The sequence below is a fragment of the Pipistrellus kuhlii genome, unplaced genomic scaffold (genome assembly GCF_014108245.1).
Source record: "Pipistrellus kuhlii isolate mPipKuh1 unplaced genomic scaffold, mPipKuh1.p scaffold_m20_p_12, whole genome shotgun sequence".
Lineage (NCBI taxonomy): Eukaryota > Metazoa > Chordata > Mammalia > Chiroptera > Vespertilionidae > Pipistrellus > Pipistrellus kuhlii.
In genome coordinates this window covers 41,480,735-41,499,819 of record NW_023425427.1, presented here as the reverse complement: position 1 = coordinate 41,499,819, position 19,085 = coordinate 41,480,735, and the positions used below count along the sequence as shown (strand labels likewise).

The window sequence follows — 19,085 nt, the reverse complement described above, 5'->3', positions numbered from 1 at the left end:
ATTTTTGTGTAGAATGAAAGGTAAAAATAAAGAAGGATAGGAAAGTAGAGATTCAAGACATCAGGGATAGTGCTATACCAGGGTTGGAACATTAGCCAGGTATCTCTGAGCCTTGAATTAGGTACTTAACTGTCTTATCATGGAAATTGAACGAGACAGCCTGCATTATGGAAAGTACATTGGGTTGGGTTAAGAATTAAGCAAAAAGATCTCTAGTGCTACTTTGTGATTTCAATAAAAATATTTCACTTTTCATGGTCTCAGGTTATTAATCCACAAAATGAATTCATTGAGTTAAGGTCCTTCTAAACTCTAATATTTTGTTTGATTATCTGCAACTTGATGATACCAAGTCCTTTCTTTGGATCAGGACCTCTGTGGGCAGCAGGTGTACCCTTCTTTGGTTTTATATGCAGTTTTTTCCCATGTTTTCTCATTTATCTTTTGAGCTACTTAGGCAAGGGAATGATGGTGCCATCCCTCAGACCCACCTCTGTGTCCTCATGCTAACACTGGCTCCCTGGGAGATGAACCTGCATGCGTAACATTTTCAGGGATGCGTTGAGTCACTTGGAGAGAGGATTCGGGTAGCAATAAACATTATTTATATGTAGCCTCACTAACAGGCTTTGAACATCTTTTTTTTTTTTTTTTTTTTTTTTTTTAATTGTGGCTATTTTTTTTCTAGTTTCTTGGAAGATTTTTCTAGACGCCTCCCTCTAGATCTTGCCCAGACCCCTGGACTTTTATTTAAACTTTTGAATGAAAGTTCTTTTCCAGAAGAAGTTCTATAATTTTTCACCTTAAGTTATTTAAGTTATTGAATAGTTATCACCTTAAAATACCAAATAACAGTTTAATGAATTGTTTTCTGCACATACCACTTCTTTTGTATGAAGTTTACCTGAATCCTGTCTACCAATTTGTAAATATATCTATTTTCCCCCCATTATTTATGTATCATATCTTTTAAAGCCAGTTTTTTACATTATTTTTCTTTGATTGTTTTCCCTTTGATGTGCGCATACCCACAGCATTCCTCTTGTACCTACAGGCACCCAGTCAGTCAGAAACAGAGCCAGAGAAGGCTCTATTGTGCCATGTGCCTCTGCCCCCTCCTTCCGAGTTTGCAGAAATGAGCAGAGATCATGCCCAGTCATCTGCAAGCAGGATCTCAAAAGAAGGGGACAAAGAGGATGAGTTTGGCTACAGCTGGAGTAAGTTGTCTTTTCTAATGCATTTAATTGTCAGAGGTACTAAAATAGCTCTGTGTTTCTCAAGGCTGATGCCCTGTTTGAATAAGAATGTTTCAGCTTTGGATATAAATACTGAAGTTTTGTGTCGGAACAAAAAAACAACTTCAACAACAAAACACTGTTTGTTTTTGCTTGAATACAGCATGCATTCCCCAGGCATGAAATCATTTTCTTCCCTTCCTTCCAGTCTGCATTCCAGTGAAAGCCCACTTTGCCATTTATTGTACATGAGAACTAAAGAGGGCGGGGCACTCTCTCAGGAGCTAGGACTGGGCCAGCTTCCTGTGGTCTTGAACCAGTAGTCTTCCCTCTCTGGGCCCCAGAATCCTCCCATTGTTGCTGTTCTGCCTTGAATTTTGGTATTTTCTCTATTAGTGTGCTAACACAGTATAATTATTGAGGTAACAACTTTGGTATTTGGCAGTTATTTAACCACCTCTAAGTATTATCTTAGTGGTCTGTCCCTCTTTTTAAAATTCAGTGTTTACTTCCAGTTGCTAACATTAAATTAGATAGTATCTGAGGAATGCTGACCACAATTCCTGATGTGCAGGAAGCATCAAATGCAGCTGTTGTTAGGATCACGGGGGTGTCTCTTGTTTTCTAAGAAGATAAACCATCTTACAGGGCAATATTAAAAATTCAGCCAAAAGTTATAACTGTGTCAGTACTTTAAAAAGTTTCTTTTAAAAAGTATAATTATTTCCTTTAAGATAAATGGCATGCTTTTCAGAAGTAAAGAATGTAAAAGGTGTGTTGCTAGATTCTATGATTCAGGAAATGGCAGTTTGTGAAATTGATCCAATTAAGAATCAATTAAGAATACATGCCATCAGCAATGTAGTAACATTTTCTAAAGTTTACAGTTCTCAGTTTATTTTCAATGAAATTAGAGTATAGTACTAATCCACCAGCATATACTCTGAGGAAAACATTAAATGGAATATCTCAGTTACCTGTTGTCATGTCACAAGCTACCCAAAACTTCATGGCTTAGGAAAGCAGTTTCTTACTAATTTGTCAAGGAGTTGTGGTTGAGTGGGTTCACTTGGAAGGAGCCTCTAGCATGGCTCCCACACAGCCTGACAATTAGTGCTGCTACTGGCCGATTCCTCCACTGTGCCTGTGGCTGGGGCTCTACACTTGGCCTTGCCTTCTCAGTTTAAAGAACAAATTCTAACCATTGAACGTGTAGGATGGGAGATATGGATGGTCTAATCTACTTCGGACAAGTATCCAAAAGCTGGGACAGGTACATCAAATTGTCCTGACCTGATGGCTCTGTGCAATATTGAGCCCATTCCCTTTATTCTGGGTCTATGGACCGAGCAACTGTGCAACATGATGTGACACACAGTGCAGATTTTCCTGTGGGAGAAAAGCTTCCACTGACCAATCAAGATGAATACTCCCACCCTGGACGGTAGCTCAGTTGGTTAGATCATTGTCCTGATGCATCAAGGTTGCAGGTTTGATCTCTGGTCAGGGCACAGGAAGCAAACCAAAGAATGCTTATATAGTGCAACAACAAATCTTTCTCTTTCTCTCTCTAAAAAAATCAATAAAAATATAAATTAAAAATAAATGGTCTGGTCAGCATGGTTCAGTGGTTGAGCGTCAACCTATGAACCAAGAGGTCACAGTTCAAATCCTGGTCAGGGCACATGCTGGGTTATGGGCTTGATCCCCAGTGTGCAGCATGCAGGCAGCAGCCAATCAATTATTCTTTCTCATTGATATATCTCTCTCTCTCCCTCTCCCTTCTCAGAAATCAGTAAAAAAAAAAAAAAAAAAAAAAAAAAAAAAAAAATATATATATATATATATATATATATATATATATATATATATATATATATATTTTTTTTTTTTTAAAGTTGAATACTCAGGTGTTCTGTTCTCCTGAAAATGATAAATTAAATTTCTGTTTTAATCATGAGCTGAGAGTTTGTTAATGTGATCACTCTTCGACCTGATTACCCAGGTACACTGATTAATCAGACATTATACTCTCTGCACCCTCAATGCAAAGAAATTCCTTAAAGTTTGGGTAGTCTAGGAAACCCAGGTGGCCAGTCTATTTTGCTTTTCTTAACTGCTTAAAGCATTATTTTGGTACAAATAATGCCCTTTTGAGGTTATACTAAGTAGCATTTGACTATGAGTTAACTCTCAATACCTATACTCTTCTTGTTGTTACGTGTAGAAAATATCAGAGAACGTTATGGGACTCTGACCGGCGAGCTGCATATGATTGAACTGGAGAAAGGTCGGAGTGGTTTGGGTCTAAGTCTTGCTGGGAACAAAGACCGATCCCGGATGAGTGTCTTCATAGTGGGGATTGATCCAAATGGAGCAGCTGGGAAAGATGGTCGGTTGCAGATTGGAGATGAGCTTCTAGAGGTAATTTCTTGTGGAAAATGCTGAATTTACTTTTGCAGAATCGGTGTAGAGGAATCATTAGTTTCTAGAAAATTCACCTGGGCCTCATAGAGTGAGGGAGAAAACTATTGCTTGCCTAATAAAATAGATGCATTACAGCAAATTTGGCACTAAAGCAAATCTCTACTAAGTAGCGTCCATGTTCCCATTAACTTTAATTTAAAGGTCATGACTATGTAGCACCAGAAAAAAATTTTGCCTCAAGACAGTAATAAAGATTAAACTTCAGAAACTTTTTTGTGTGTGTGCTGCATTTTTATTAAGAGCTTTTGAAAAGCCAAATGACCAATCACTCCCCATGATGAGATTGCCCACTGGACATTTTGAAAGTTGTATTGCTAATAGTACAAGTGACAGAAGTTGGGTGCCTCGGGGTCAAGGTTTAGTCTAAATAACTAAAACAGCCCTCCAAACAAAATAAACTTGTGGTCCATACTTGATAGATTTTGAACTGTATCTGCTTATTTTGTTTGCCATTGCCTCCTATAGGCTGTGATCCATGTTTTTATATCACCTTAATGCTCTTCCCGTACTTGTGTATTTCTCTATTGGTTAGAAAGGCTCAGTCAGCAATGGCTAAATGACTAGAACAGCAGTCACCAACCGGTGGTCTGTGGACACTGGTGGTCCATGAGGTCCGAAAGGTTGGAGACCGCTGGACTAGAAGACCAGTTTTCATCAGGTGCAGTGCTGCATAGACACATGGACTGCCAAATCCTGACTCTATCAGCATTGCTTCTCCCAGGGGCCCATGCCCAAGTCTTGAGCTTTGAGACAAATTAGAAAATATGAGAGTATAGGGCTTCTCTGGATGCAATGTGCAGGTCACATGTGCTCCCACAGAGCCCCTGCTTTGTACAAAGTGCACTGAAGCCCCATGCCCGCCAGGAAATTCAGTGTCTGCTCTCCTTTAGTCCAAGTGCTGTCTCCTTAGCTCTTGGAGCTCAGACCATATGACACCATTTTAATGTTGGCTTCTAAATGAGCTTTTCTTTATTCACCATCAAAGTCAGGTTCATGATCTGGAAAGGATGGATATATATATATATATATATATATATATATATATATATATATACACACACACACACACACATATATTAGAGGCCTGAGGCACAAAATTTATGCAAGAGCTTTGACCCCGGCCCCTGCCCACTGCCATCACGGTCCCCACCCACTGCGACTTTGGCTGGAAGAAAGGATGTCTGGTCTAATTAGTATATTATGCTATTATTATCATTATTATTATTGTTATACTCAATATATGAAACATTATTTTAAAATAAGAAAAATATTATTTCGTTAGCTAGATCAGGTGATAAAAATGTACAAAATTAAAATTCCAGGCTCAATTAATGATATTTATTTCCCATAGATCAATGGGCAAATTTTATATGGAAGAAGTCATCAGAATGCTTCTTCAATCATTAAATGTGCCCCTTCCAAAGTGAAAATAATTTTTATCAGGTAAGCATTTTCTTCTTCTGGTTTTCTAAATAATGTTCATTAGCCTTTCAATTCTGTTATTTTGAATGAAAATAAAGCATTTATAAATGTCTCAGTGTTGCAGTTCCAGGTCTTTGGGGTTACAGAATTTTCTCTATTAATCCTTTAGAGTCTTAAAGTAAAATGTTGAAATAATATGAAGCATTATGATGTGATAGGTCAGTGCATTTCCTTTTAGGAATAAAGATGCAGTGAGTCAGATGGCTGTGTGTCCTGGAAATACAGTAGAATCTCTGCCTTCTACCTCAGAGAATCTTCAAACTAAGGAGGTATGTAGCTCGTGTTTGTGTCTCTGGGAAGATTTGATTGATATGCCATTCTTAATTCAGTTAACAATTATAGAACCCTTACAAGGCTGTCAAAGATAAATAAGTCATAGCCATAGCCCCCATGGAGGTTATCGCCCTGTATAAGAAGCACTCAAGAAGGTAAGCTCACCACTAACATGAAGGCTATTAGTAAAGTTCCCTTAGGGAATAATGAAGGTAGAAGAGAAGGTGCCAATTCCACCCTAGAGAGAGAGAATAGGATTTTATAGTGGAGGAAACATATAGGTTGGAAGTAGGAGACTTGGGGGCACAAAGAAACAGAGAGTTGAGGAATTGTGTGGAAGATCTAGCAAATGCAGACAGTTGAAAATTGCAGAGCATGATGCACAGCGTGAGGCAGGGAATGGGGAGCTGGCAAGGCAGGCCCACTGGCAAGGGAAGGAGGAGGGTCAGATCTTAGGATTTTGATGAAGATTTTGTCTTGGAGGCCATGTTGTTGGGAACTCAAAGAATCAGAACTGTAATATTTGAAGACATCTCTGGAAATGGTGTAGAGAAAAATCGGAGGTTGCTGGGAAGAAACGTCAAGTAAAGGGGAATAAGAAAATTATCAGAGAAGTTCAGGCGAAAGATAATTAAGGTCCTAACTGATGTAAAAAATAAATAAAGAAAAAATGGAAGTGGTGATATCAGATGTTTAGGACCTAAATTGACATTGCTTCATCACCAACTAAATGTACTCATTAAGGAAAAATGAGTGGTTGAGAATTTATTTTTCTAACAAATAGTTATTGGGTGTCTGCCTGATTGGATCAGGTACTGTTCTTTGGGCAGGGAATAGACTGGCGGGTGAGACAGATAAGATGTATAAGGCTTCCAGATGTCTGACTTGGGATCTTGATGGATGGGTGACTTTTACAAAAATATGTAAATAAAAAGAGGAATAAATATTTGTAAAACTAGAAGACATGTATTTTGGCAGCCTAAGAGTGAAGTATAGTTTACATTGGGACATTTGGTCTAGAGTGTAGAGATGAATTCTCTTAGATGCAGATTTGGTGTGAAAGCTGAGGCAATTGACTACAGAGAACATTTAGGGAGAACAGGTCCAAGATCAGGATTATGCAGTAACAATCAGGAAGAAGTCTGTTACACTTGGTCAGAGATGATGAAGTAGAGCCAGGTGGATATGCTGCATAGCAGCTGATGAGACCACATTTCAAGAGGAGTGGGCCCTGGCCAGTGTGGATCAGTTGGTTGGGCATTGACCTGTGTACCAAAAGTTTGCTGGTTCAACTCCAGATCAGGGCTCATGCCCCCATTTGCAAGCTCCTAGTACATGAGGCAGCCAATGTTGTACTCTCACATGAAAGTTTATCTTTTTTTCCCCTCGCTCCCTAAAACTCAATTTAAAAATATTTTTTAAAAGCCCTGGATCATCATTGTCCCTATAGTTAAAGCTGATATATATACATACATACATACATACATACATACATATATATATGCCTAATATGCTAAGTGTCTGACTGATTGGTCAACTGGTCAACTGCTCAACCGGTCACTATGATGTGCACTGACCACCAGGGGGCAGATGCTCTGACTGCTAAGTTAGCTTACTGCTGGGGTCCGGCTGATAGGAACTGGGTGACACAGGCTGGACACTTCCTGGAGCCTTCCCATGGTCCCTCCCCAGCACAAATTCCTGCACTGAGCCTCTAGTAAATAACAACCCACCCAAACATTAAAAAAAAAAAAAAAAAAAATAGAAGGGTATATTCTACAACCTTGAATATTGCAAAGAGGTGAGAAAATGATTAAAGAATGCCCACTGGGGTTGGCAGTTAGGAGATTACTAGTGATTTCTGAGAAAGCAAATATTGGGTAAGAAGTTAAAACAAAGAAGGCAGTGGCTAGAAGGTGACAAAAAAAAAGAGTTTTTGGTGGAAGTTCTGTTTTTATTTGGAAAAGCTTTGGCTACATGTTTCTGATGAATAGAAGGAAGTGATAGAGATAAAAAATAGAGAGAAAATTAGAGGAGCCAGGAGGGTCTTCAGTGAGAAAAGGTGTGTGAAAGGAAATGCTGTTCCCTCAATATACATATAAGCATTTGGATTTATCTGTGCGTAAGACAAGTGAACTATTGTGTCCTTCTGGTGAACTGTATCAAGTGGTTTTCCATGATTGTCAAAGGGAACATTTTATTTTCATATGGGTTGTACCAAGCATGTCTCTTAGTGAAATGGAATACTTAACAATTTTCAGGTAGAACATTTAATAGCTCCTAAATTCACTTGATGGCTAACACAGTAAAGAACAGTGAATGGTACCTCCCTGGTGTTCTGCGTTTCAGTGAGTTCCACTGTTTTGTAGCTGGGTTGCTACTAGACTTCATTATAGTGTAAATCAAGGCAGCTTGGAAAACCACACTGTGTCTATGCTCTAAAATAACTGCTGTCTAAACACCCCTCAATATTATTTTGGAGAGAATATACTGTTTTCTGCAAATAGTAATAATAAATTGCAATATATAAAATAATGTTTTATCTAAGTGGCTCTTATATTTGAACAAACAAAAATACATGTCAATCCATTGCCCATTTTGCTGTTTCTATCAGGCTGAATCAAGTGTTGCCACTTCCGATGCAGCTGTGGACTTCAGTTCATTTACAAATGTGCAACATCTGGAGCTTCCCAAGGTAAATCTGCTTTGAATTGGAGTGAGATGATATTTGCATTGCTGTCCTCATCCCCTGGTTCTCAAAGTGTGGTCTCCACCAGCAACACCCCTCAGCATTACCTAGGATCTTATTAGCAATGCAGGTGCTTGGGGCCACTCAGACCTGCTGAGTAACTGGGTGGCCCGCAGTCGGTGTTCAGTAAGCCTTCTCTGTGATGGCAATGAGTGCTGGAGGGGGAGAACCACTGTGCTAATTAATTGATATTTGAGTAGGGACCCTCCTTTCCCTCCTTTATGGCGCCCCAAGGTATGAGATTTTGTGGTTCCTCCTTTGATCTATTTACCAGGGATCTGCCAAGAGGGAGATTAAAGAATAAAGAAACAGAAATGGTTGTTTCTTTTCCTTCATAAAACTGAAAACTCAAATTGTAGATGTTTCACCGATAGATATCAATGAGGAATTTGCTTTTGAGAAGATCAGAACCTTACGTTCAAATGACCACTTTAAAGAAGTAGTTTACTGAATAGAAACCTGTACGGGCTGGTAGGGGCTGCAGGGCCGTGCTGGTCTGCAGGTGGACAGAGGGAGAACGATAATGCAGGCAGAAAGAGCACTGGAGAGCTGAGGGAGAAGAGGACTGAGGGAGGAGGAGTAGGGGATAGGAGGGTTCTTACATGAGATGCTGCCACACTCCAGGTGAGAGGCAGAGCAGCACGATGCCGAGGCTGAGTGTTAGAAGCAGTGCCACAGGGTTGAGTCCCCACTTCAGCTGGTATACACTGGACCCATTGTGTGATCTTCATTGGCCTCAGTCTTCCCACCTGTAAATTGGAGAGGACAAAATGATCTTTGATGTAGGTAATTGTAAAGATTAAATGAGTTGTTTATCAAGTGGCTGGCATAACGCCTGCCACATGGTCAGACCTTGTTGAACATTTAGGAGGAAAAAAAAAATACTGTGACTTTATTAGTTGCTTTTTTACAATAGATAAATCTGTATATACATGTAAGAGAAGTCTTTCTTAATGGGCAATTCGTGTTGTAGGTTAGAGAGAAAAGAACAGAAATCATTAAGGCCTTTTCTTCTTCTACCAAAAAAGTCTATGCACTTCCAGAATCCCTCATTCTATTTCCATGTAAGAGAGCTAATACTTTCCTCTTTTCCCTGCTGATTTCAGGGTTGTGTTACTTTTCCCAGGTCCCAAATGAATATGTTCCTTATAAGCATCCTCTACTTCATCAAACTGACTTGAATCAAAAGCCTATGGAGATTAGTTTAAGCATTCATCTCTCCTTTCTTTTGCTTATATCAGGCTGTCCTTCTGCTTTTTTTAAAGCTTATCCAAATCCTGACATAACTCAAGACTTAACATAATCTCACCTCTGTTTATTTAGAAACATTTCTTCAATATTCTGGCCTATATAATGCTTACTATTAATGTCTTCATTTAGTTGTCATGTAATCAAGAACATATCTCTTTATGCTAAACTCTCAAGTGAGTGTATTATCTGTACATTTAAATTGCATGTTGAGAGAAGTAATAAACTCTTACACTTTCTCTCCCATTATCTTATGTGGAATTGTGTTCCATAGTTCATACTAAGCATTAGGGAGGGAAGAGTGAATGTATGTTTACACATAGTATGTGCACAAGGGGAAAAATGTCAAGATCGGGAGGGTCAGAAAGGAGAGAATAGTTGTATGAAAATTTGAACTCATGTAACAGGTCATTGTGAGTTCTGTTTTGACTCCTTAGAAATTCTCTTGACAGGTCTGTTATCTTTTTCTTTTTAATTCTTTTTTTTTAAGTGGGAAAATAAAAGTATAAACAAAAAGCTCATTATGTGTATTTGATTTATAAAGAACACCCAGTGGCTGCCTGAAATGCTAATTCAGTTTAACAGACATATTTTTTTGTTAAAGACTTCTTTTTAGCACATTTTGCTGTAGGGAAATACATATACATTAAAGCAGGTAACAACATTACATGATTTCCAGAGATCTGTTTCATTTCCACTTAATTTTATACTGTGATTGGAAGCTCAGGGCATGAAATTTGTGCATGGGTAGGGTCCCTAGTGGCTGCTGGCTGCCAGCTAGGTCCTTCCTTCCCCAGCTGCCTGCCTCCACTGCTGGCCGGGGCCTCCTTTCCCCTGGTCGAACTCCCCATCAAACTCCTGGTCGAGGGGACAATTTGCATATTAGGCTTTTATTATATATGATGACAGTCTTCAAATACAATTAAGAGTTTTTTCTTCTAAATTTTAGGGTCTCTTCCAACTTTAAAACAGTCCTCCTGATAATAAGAGTAGTTTGTTTATTTTATTTTTACTTTTAATTTCTGTTTACTTTTTTTTTTTTTTTAGCTCTTTAATTATACAACTGTTCCTTCATAAATACATTTCCTTAATTTTTTTCACATTTCCCTTATGGTGATGTTTTATATATTTTATGTTTTGGTGATGTTCTAACAACTAGCTCAAAACAAAGATTCTAAGATCTATTTTTATTAAGGACTCTGTGTGCTGTGGCTGAAGTAAGGGGGCAAGTTGAACAATTAGAAAATAGCACACTCACACCCCATTATCCTTAACTTACATATAGACATTACTGTCTATAGATATGTATTTGTTTTTGTAGTATATTCTAAGTGAGATTGCAGCATATTTATACAAAAACAGACTCTATCAGTCTTAAGGAAAGGATTTGTGGCCTCAGGAGGACAGTTGACCTTGTGGCTCAGCAATGTCATCAGATCCCATTCCTTGGCAGCTTGACACCAAGACTGGTTTTGTTCATAGTTTAGAGTGGCTGTGAACCATAATAGGGGTCAAGGGCCACTTCATTCTCATATAGTAGTGGTTGGGAGATAGAGTGACTGTCTCAAAATTCTAAGCAAAACTCCTAAAATTCATCCTAATTGAACCAGTTCAGATCATATACCTTCTCCTGCAGCTGACTTCAGTCAGTCAGACACTAACTATGGAGCTTCTTCTCTGTTGCTACATGGGAAATTTCCTCCAAAGTTAACGATTAAAACATTTATTATTCTCACCGTTTCTGTGGGTCAGGAATTCGGGAGCAGTTTAGCTGGATGGTCTGGTTCAGACTCACTTGCACAGTTGCCAGAAAACTCTCAGCTAGGGCTGCAACTCATTTGAAGATTTGGTTGGGGCTGGAGGAGCCACAGCCAACCAAGATGGTTTACTTACAGGGCTGCTAGCAAGACACCTTACTTCCTCTGCATGGAGCTGCTTTAGTGCCCTCATGGCATGGTCCCTGGCATGGCAAATGACCCAAGGAAAAGAGCATGGAGAAAGCTCAGGTGCCCTTTCTGACAAACTTGTGGAATTGCACATTATCACTTCTCCTTTAATTTGTTTATTACCATCACATCACCACATCCCTTCTTGAAGGGAAGAGTATCAAAGGATTGTGTACATATTTGAACACCATCACTGAAAACATAGGCAGGGGGGCGGGGGGAGCTATTTGAGGCTGCAGAGGGAGCGGGACTGGACAGTCTAATGAAAGCATTTGTATATGAGTTTGTACAAAGGAGTAAGATGAGAATGAGTGTTAAACAGCCAGCAAATGCCTGCTGTAATAATAAAGAACTTTCTTGACTACAACAGAAAATAATATAACACATACTCTATGTCTCACTATGGAGTATATCTACTGTATATCTCACTATAGATATAGAGTATTTCTTATTCAAACAAGTGTTTCTTTGTAATCATAGGAAAGCTTCTTACTGTGGAAAATCCCAAGTAGAGGGTAACCAAATGATTTACGCTTGGCCTTGGCATTGGGATTTGCCAATGTGATAGCACACCGACCTTCCCACTCCTCAATCCTGATTCTTTGATTGCTGGATCGGAGTTTGGGGTTTTAGAATACTAGCATGTTTAGAGAATTCATCTGAAGTAACTTTGGTTTTGCCTTGTAGATTTATTAGCAGAAGGAATGTGTGTCAGAACAACACTGTATATCAAGCTTTCAAGCCCTTTCTTACTGCACTTGTTCATCACAGCAGCTTTGGGCAAATGTTATTTTTTTCCTTTTTTGTTTGTTCTTAGATAAGGAAGTTGAGGTTTAGAGATATTAAGTGGCATATTCAGATTTCTACAGCTAAGCAGGAAGTAAATTAGGACCGAGTTCTGTTCACCCTAAAAGTGCAGTTTTGTCTTATATCCATGACAGATTGCCTGGAGGAGAGCAGTGGTGGACAGATTTACAGGGAGAGCCTACAGGTTGGCAGGTGTTGAGTATCTTCCTCAGAAAAGCCACATGCTGGCAATATTTAAAACTAGGGAACCTTGCCTGGATGACATGGTCATGATCCGAAAGGCCTGATAGCAAGCTTGGGCTCTTGTACATCTTTCAGAAGGAACATAGCGAGATTCCCTTTTCTCTTTTTTGCTTTACATTTCCCTGGATGGAGACTGTAGTGGAAGAGGAGCCCAACTCAAACCAGAATGAAAATGTTAAATCCTGTTTTAGTTTTGTTAGCATTAATATTCAAAGTAGACAGTCTTACGGAACATCTGGTTTTGATAAGAGCAAATGTGGAAAATACAAAGTAGGTGTGGCTGTCTAGCCTTGCCAGGTGTTCAGGGCAGGTCCTTGGGCTCAGAGTTGAGAGTATTTTCACTCTGCACCAGATCAAAACACAGGTCCCTAGAGAAATCGCGCTGGGTCCGGAGCCCCAGAAGGGACACAGCTTGCAGCAGTCATGGCAGCCTGCCTGCTAAAGGAAGAGGCGCAGAGGGGGTGAAGGAGCCAGGCTCCACTGTTATTTGCAAGCCTATGTCGGAAGGAGGAAGCAGGGGTGTACTTTGATTCAGCCAGCCAGTTAGAAAATTCTCAAATATCATATACTCTTTGAATTATGGAATGCATTTTTCTTCCCAAGATATTTTGCTATAGTTACTAGAAATATGTTGCTGTATGCATATGCTAAAAATATTGGAGGAAGTAGACATTTGGGAGAAGTGAAAATACCGGGTTAGGCCAAAGTAGGTTTTCAGTCGTGGGTATGGAAAAAACAGTTTATTCCCATATTATTATGGATTAATTATTGTATAATTTTCCATAGGAACAACTACTTTTGCTCCACCCTGAGGAGAATTTAATCTCATTTAAAAAGCTTGAAAGATTGCTTAAGAAATGAAGAAATTTCTAATAGTAGGTGTAAGAACAGTTTGAGTTTCTTTTTTTAGCCCCTGGGCAGATGATGATGTTCAGAAATTATGACCACATACCTTTCCATCTGAATAAAGTTGATGTTTCAGATTTTCTGAGCGGTCCTGTTGGTATTTCTCTAGGATCAAGGGGGTTTGGGCATTGCTATCAGTGAAGAAGACACGCTCAGAGGAGTCATCATAAAGAGTCTGACAGAGCACGGGGTCGCGGCCAAGGTGAGGCCTCCCCTTTTCCACGTCAGAAAGTGGTGGAGGAGAGTTACTTCTGCAGATCACTCAAACCTGCCATGCTTCCATTTAGGATGGGCGGCTCAAAGTTGGAGATCAGATCTTGGCTATCGATGATGAAGTTGTTGTTGGCTATCCTGTTGAAAAGGTATTTTTTTTTTCCCTAAACAAAAACTGAATGTGCTGTGAACCCATCCTTAAGCATGGCCACGGTATGTGCGTGGGGCCCTGTGTTGGTCTGTGTGGTTGGCCACAGGAAATTAGAGCTATGTGGTTATAATAGACAGATAGCCTTAAGGAAGAGAAGAGATTATTTGGAAGTTCTTCAATTTTTGTTTTCTATTTTTCAGTGAAGGCAATGTTGAGCTATTTTCTGTTGCCTGGTAAATTCAGTGGTTAGTGGACATTTTTTATATAAATACCATTTCCATTTTCTCTTAGGAAAATTTAGACTTCTAAACAAGGGTCAACTTAAGACCAAGGGAACATTTTTTATGAATGTTAGGTCCCATAACTAGCCACTATGCATATTGCTTTATGAACAGGTTTTAGGACTCAGTCATTAAATATGAGATAAAGCCAGCTGAAGTTAGTCCAAACGGTATGTATAACTTTCATTGGGATTAACATTTATTTGTACCTGTGTTTCCTCTTCCTCAGAAGTGTTCCTAATCCTTAGGAATCTCATGCAGAATTGCTAGGAGAAGGACTCTTGAGAGTTGAGTGTTTCCATTTCTACATGGGCCAGCAAGAAGCTGAAACCACTTGTTTCATTTTGTCTTAATTATAGAGGTTGATCCCTTAACTGACATAACTCCATTTGACTTGATTTTTCTATTGCATAGTTTTCGTTATCCTGCTTATTTTGTTTTCAAATCTTTATTGAGAGTATTACATTTGTCCCTTCCTTCCCCTCATTCCTTCCCTCCACCTAGTTCCCATCCTGATTCCACTTTTCAGATGTTTGTGTAGGCTGCTTCAGATTCTCTGTAGAGCCAGGAGTGGTACAATTCTATATATATATATATATAATCTCCATGGTTGTAGTGATCCAAAGAAATGGACATACCTAATTGGAAGTATACAAAGTTAAAAGCCCTATACTTACATAAGGAAGAGTAGAGTCAGAACTGGACTTACAGTAGAAGGTACCTGTGGCTTCAATATTAGACAGTTAAGGAAACTAAAATGAAACTATAATCATTCTTTCTTGGCCCGTCAAATCTTGACAAGGAAAGAATTTGCCTCTGACTTTTCTCTCCACCATAGATGGTTTTAGATTCCAACTATAACAGTGACTTAATTGTATACGTCTACTAATTTGTCTTTGAATTTTGTTTCCCCTTCACACCAACCCCCTGCCAGTTTATTAGCCTATTGAAAACAACAAAGACGACAGTGAAACTTACCATTCGGGCTGAGAATCCAGATTCCCAGGCTGTTGCTTCAGCAGCTGGTACAAGCAATGGCGAAACAAAGAACAGTTCCCAGTCTCCGACGGTCCCACCACCTGGCTCCCTGGAACCAGAGCCTGTCCAAAGTAAGGGCTGGTCTCGTGAGTCCTGCACACCTGGCACCCTGGGCACACTCAGGCCCAGCAGCTGTCTCCACGTGGGAGCCAGCCGCCCACCTGGAGATCAGTGTTGAAAGGCTGTAGTTAGGACATCCAGCACCCTTTAGTGAAAGCTGTATAAAGGGCAGGAGTACTGACTAGTAGATGGGTGATGTGTGTGCTGTGCATTAACTGGCCTTAGGAAACCCATCCACTGCTCTTAGTGTCAGCCTCTTCATCTCTAAAACAGGAGTGGTACCCTTTGTTCCCCAAGGACCTTTGGCTAAGAGTACCTTGACTCTAGGTGTCTTACTAATGAATTAAAAACATCATTTTGTACATTTCGCCCTTTTTTTTTTTTTTTAATCCACACCTGAGGAGTGAGGATATTTTTTCCATCGATTTTTAGAAAGTGTGGAAGAGAGGAGGGGGGAGAAAGAGAGAAACATCAACGTAAGAAAGGTACATCGATCGGTTGCCTCTCACTCGTTCCCAGACCAGATGTGACACGTGCGTGCCCTTGACCAGGAATTGAACCTGCGACTCAGTCCTTGGGCTGACGAACTAACCGATCTAACCGTTGAGCAAAGCAAGCCAGGGGTGTACATTGTCTTTTTTATACTGAGCAGGATTAACTTCTCTAAGCCTCAGTGTTTGAAATGGACACACTATATAATGGATATAGTGATGCCACGTGATCAGAGGAACCAGAGTTGCCTGGCACTGTGGGAAACTCTTAACAATGCTAGTCGTTGCCACGGGTGTTTGTAGTCAACCTGAGCTCTGTCATTTGGGTCTAACAGTCGATCCTGTCCAATGAAATGGTTGTCTGTGGCCAATGGGACAACACTTTTCTCATTAAAATGCCAGTCTGTTGTATTGGGACAAACTATTCCTTCCTGTTATCTTTTTAAGAAAAAGTATGCTGGTGATTACTACAACAAATAAGTTTCAAGCTTTGCAGCACTAAAAAAAACACATTGACTTTTTCTGAAATTTGTGGGGGGGGGGGGAGGAAATTGGCTTCTAAATTGCAATATTCAGTTCTTTGGACAGTTTTTTTTTTTTTTTTTTTAAAAATAGCAGTTTAAGTTATACATATCTAATGAAAGTGATTATTTAGAAAGACAGGGTATTGCAATGAATTATTTAAAGATTGAATGGAAGTTTTCTCATTTTTTTAAATTTATTTTGATCCCTAAATAGCATTGTCTATAAAAATATGAACAGCTAAATTGAAACATAACTAAAAGAAAACATCTTACACCTGCTCGTACCATTTCAGGAGCAAGAAAATAGTCTGTCCCCGATTTCCTAAAGAGAGCATCTTGTCTATAAAGCTGCTTTACCAAGTGTCCCAGCTTTCCCCAAATATGCTGTTTGCTGGCTGCTCTTTGGTATATCATTAAACACAGGGAGTGAAGACTAGAATAAAAAGAGGTGTGAACGTATGTTCACCTTGGTTTTCATGATCTATTCTTTTCTATCCAAGTATGAGCATACTAGCAGCCCTGTGCATGAATCCGTGCACCACTAGCTCGCCAGTAGCTCGCTAAGCCCTCCAGTAGCTCTCTGCCTGCTGCCCCACCTTCCCGTAGCTCCCTCTGGCCCCACCCTCCCTCTGCCCCCTTGTAGCTCTCCGCCACCCTCTTGTAGCTCCCTGCCCCACCCTCTTGCTGATCCATGATCAGGTTATTACACAGTGGATCATTGCACTTCACGTCATAATGACCATTTGCATATTACATCTTTTTTATATAGGATACGTAGCAGTATGTATTATATGAGTTTATAAAACATCCAGTGCGATGCAGGAAAGATACTGTGAGTGCGTCTCACCTGACATTTTATAAGCTCAGGTATTAATTAAGTTCAGCTGCGTAATGCTCAGACTGGTTGCAGAAGAAGAGAGACTCTGGGAGAAGAAGAAAAGGAAACAGAGAGAAGCCCTGAAAAACAGGCGCCATGACCAAAATCGTTCACGTCCCGTGTGCCCTGCGGCCTTCCCGGACTGTGTTTTGGGTCCTGCCACACACCTCAGTTCTGAGCTCTACCAACCATGATTCCATAGGAAGTTTGTTTGGCTCCAGCGGAATGTGGGATATTGGAGTGAATTTGAAGCCTTCTTTGTCCCCAGTCTTGGGCCCATTTTTCTCTCCTCATTCTCCCAAAGACAGACCAGGGTGGTGAGTGTACTGCATATGCCTTCTAATCAGCCTGTATCTCATTTCATGCTTAGGTACAAGCAGGTCGTCAACGCCGGCCATCTTTGCTTCTGACCCTGCGACCTGCCCCATCATCCCGGGCTGCGAAACAACCATCGAGATTTCCAAAGGGAGAACAGGGCTGGGCCTGAGCATCGTCGGGGGGGCCGACACTCTGCTGGTGAGGACACACCCAGGGATGCGCTGAGACACAGGCAGCCCTTCACAGGCCAGCCCTGAGAGCACTATCGGGGAGCTCTCTATCAATTTCATTAAATTACATATAAAGACTTAGAAAAATGTATCATTCCTTGTTATTTCCATTTGTAAGGAAAATATTTAATTGGGTGGGGAGTGGGGTTTTTATTTTTAGGAGGCCAATTTGACTTGAGTGAGATTCTATTATACTTGTGGTTGTGACTTTCAGGTTCAAAATACTTCTGTGAGCTCACCAGTCCTTGCTGTATTTTCACTTACTTTTTACTGGACATGGTTGGATTAGACACATACTGAGAGGAATCTATACATTATTCATAGGCACATTTTTCTTTTTCTTTTTTTACTTATTTAAAATCCTCACCCAAGGATATGCCTTTTTTTTTATTATTATTATTATTATTGATTTTAGTAGGAGAAGAAGGGAGAGAAAGACAGATGTAAGAAACATCTACCATGTTTCCCTGAAAATAAGACATCCTCCAAAAAATAAGGTTTCCTTCTGAGTGAAATATAAGGCATCCCGCCAAAAATAAGGCCCCCCTAGGCTAAACATGAGAGATTTGGTCCACTGATTCTGAAAGAAATGGAGTCACAAGAAATTCACCAGGAAATTCAGGAATTGGATTGTTATGATGATGTTCCAGAAGATGATGACATGATTGTCATTGAATAAATGAGTGAATTCTTGATACTGTAGGATTCACAGTTTGTCTGGTTTGTGTTAACAACTACCGTACTACCATACTACCGTACCGTATACAGGTAATAAATTTCCTTTATTTTCATTTAACAATAAATGTGTACTGTATTCTTCTTCATGGAAAAATAAGACATCCCCTGAAAATAAGACCTAGCGCATCTTTGGGAGCAAAAATTAATATAAGACACTGTCATATTTTTGGGGAAACAGGGTATCAGTTGCCTCCCATACACTCCCAACTTGGGATCAAAACTGCAACATAGGTATATCCCCTGACCAGGAATCGAACCCAAAACACTGTTGATGTATGAGACAATGCCCAACCAACTGAGCCTACTGGCCAGGGCTAGGCAAATTTTTCTAAATGTCAGAAATGCTTGGGAAATCTAACCATTGCATGTGTGGACTGGAGAAATGATGTATATCTATTTATGCATGTGTGTGTGGATTCATATATTTAACCATTTTTTCTTTAAGCCTCCTAATCATTAGAAAGAAGTTTAATCTTCTTTGAGCCTTTTTAGCAAAAATGTTGTTCTACTTTTCTTTGAATTTTGATGTGTGATTCACATATGGACCCAGTGAGTGTGTAACCCTTATCACTGTCTGTAAAAATGCGGTGTGTCTTGACCCCATTTCTGCTCACCATCCCTAGGGAGAATGGGATGAAACATGGGTGTGTCTTGTCTGGGTCCTTAGGGTGCCATTATTATCCATGAAGTGTATGAGGAAGGAGCAGCATGTAAAGATGGAAGACTGTGGGCTGGAGATCAGATTTTAGAGGTACAGCTGCTGTGTGTTTGACCTTTACAGTTAACAA

The 19,085-nt window shown here is 39.9% G+C and overlaps 1 protein-coding gene across 8 annotated transcripts in view; it reads left to right on the top strand.

Annotated features, from left to right (window-relative positions):
* The window catches only part of MPDZ (multiple PDZ domain crumbs cell polarity complex component), a 156,514-nt gene that overhangs the window by 123,680 nt on the left and 13,749 nt on the right, over positions 1–19,085 (top strand). For 7 of the 8 annotated variants that reach the window (XM_045580244.1, XM_045580243.1, XM_045580242.1 and 4 more), the window contains 10 exons: positions 1,055–1,217; positions 3,463–3,659; positions 5,074–5,165; positions 5,383–5,473; positions 8,092–8,172; positions 13,486–13,578; positions 13,664–13,738; positions 14,956–15,130; positions 17,382–17,527; positions 18,965–19,048. In XM_045580244.1, coding sequence (XP_045436200.1) covers positions 1,055–1,217; positions 3,463–3,659; positions 5,074–5,165; positions 5,383–5,473; positions 8,092–8,172; positions 13,486–13,578; positions 13,664–13,738; positions 14,956–15,130; positions 17,382–17,527; positions 18,965–19,048 — 1,197 coding nt within the window. The remainder of the gene's footprint in view (positions 1–1,054; positions 1,218–3,462; positions 3,660–5,073; positions 5,166–5,382; positions 5,474–8,091; positions 8,173–13,485; positions 13,579–13,663; positions 13,739–14,955; positions 15,131–17,381; positions 17,528–18,964; positions 19,049–19,085) is intronic. The other variant, XM_045580241.1, reaches the window with a different exon arrangement.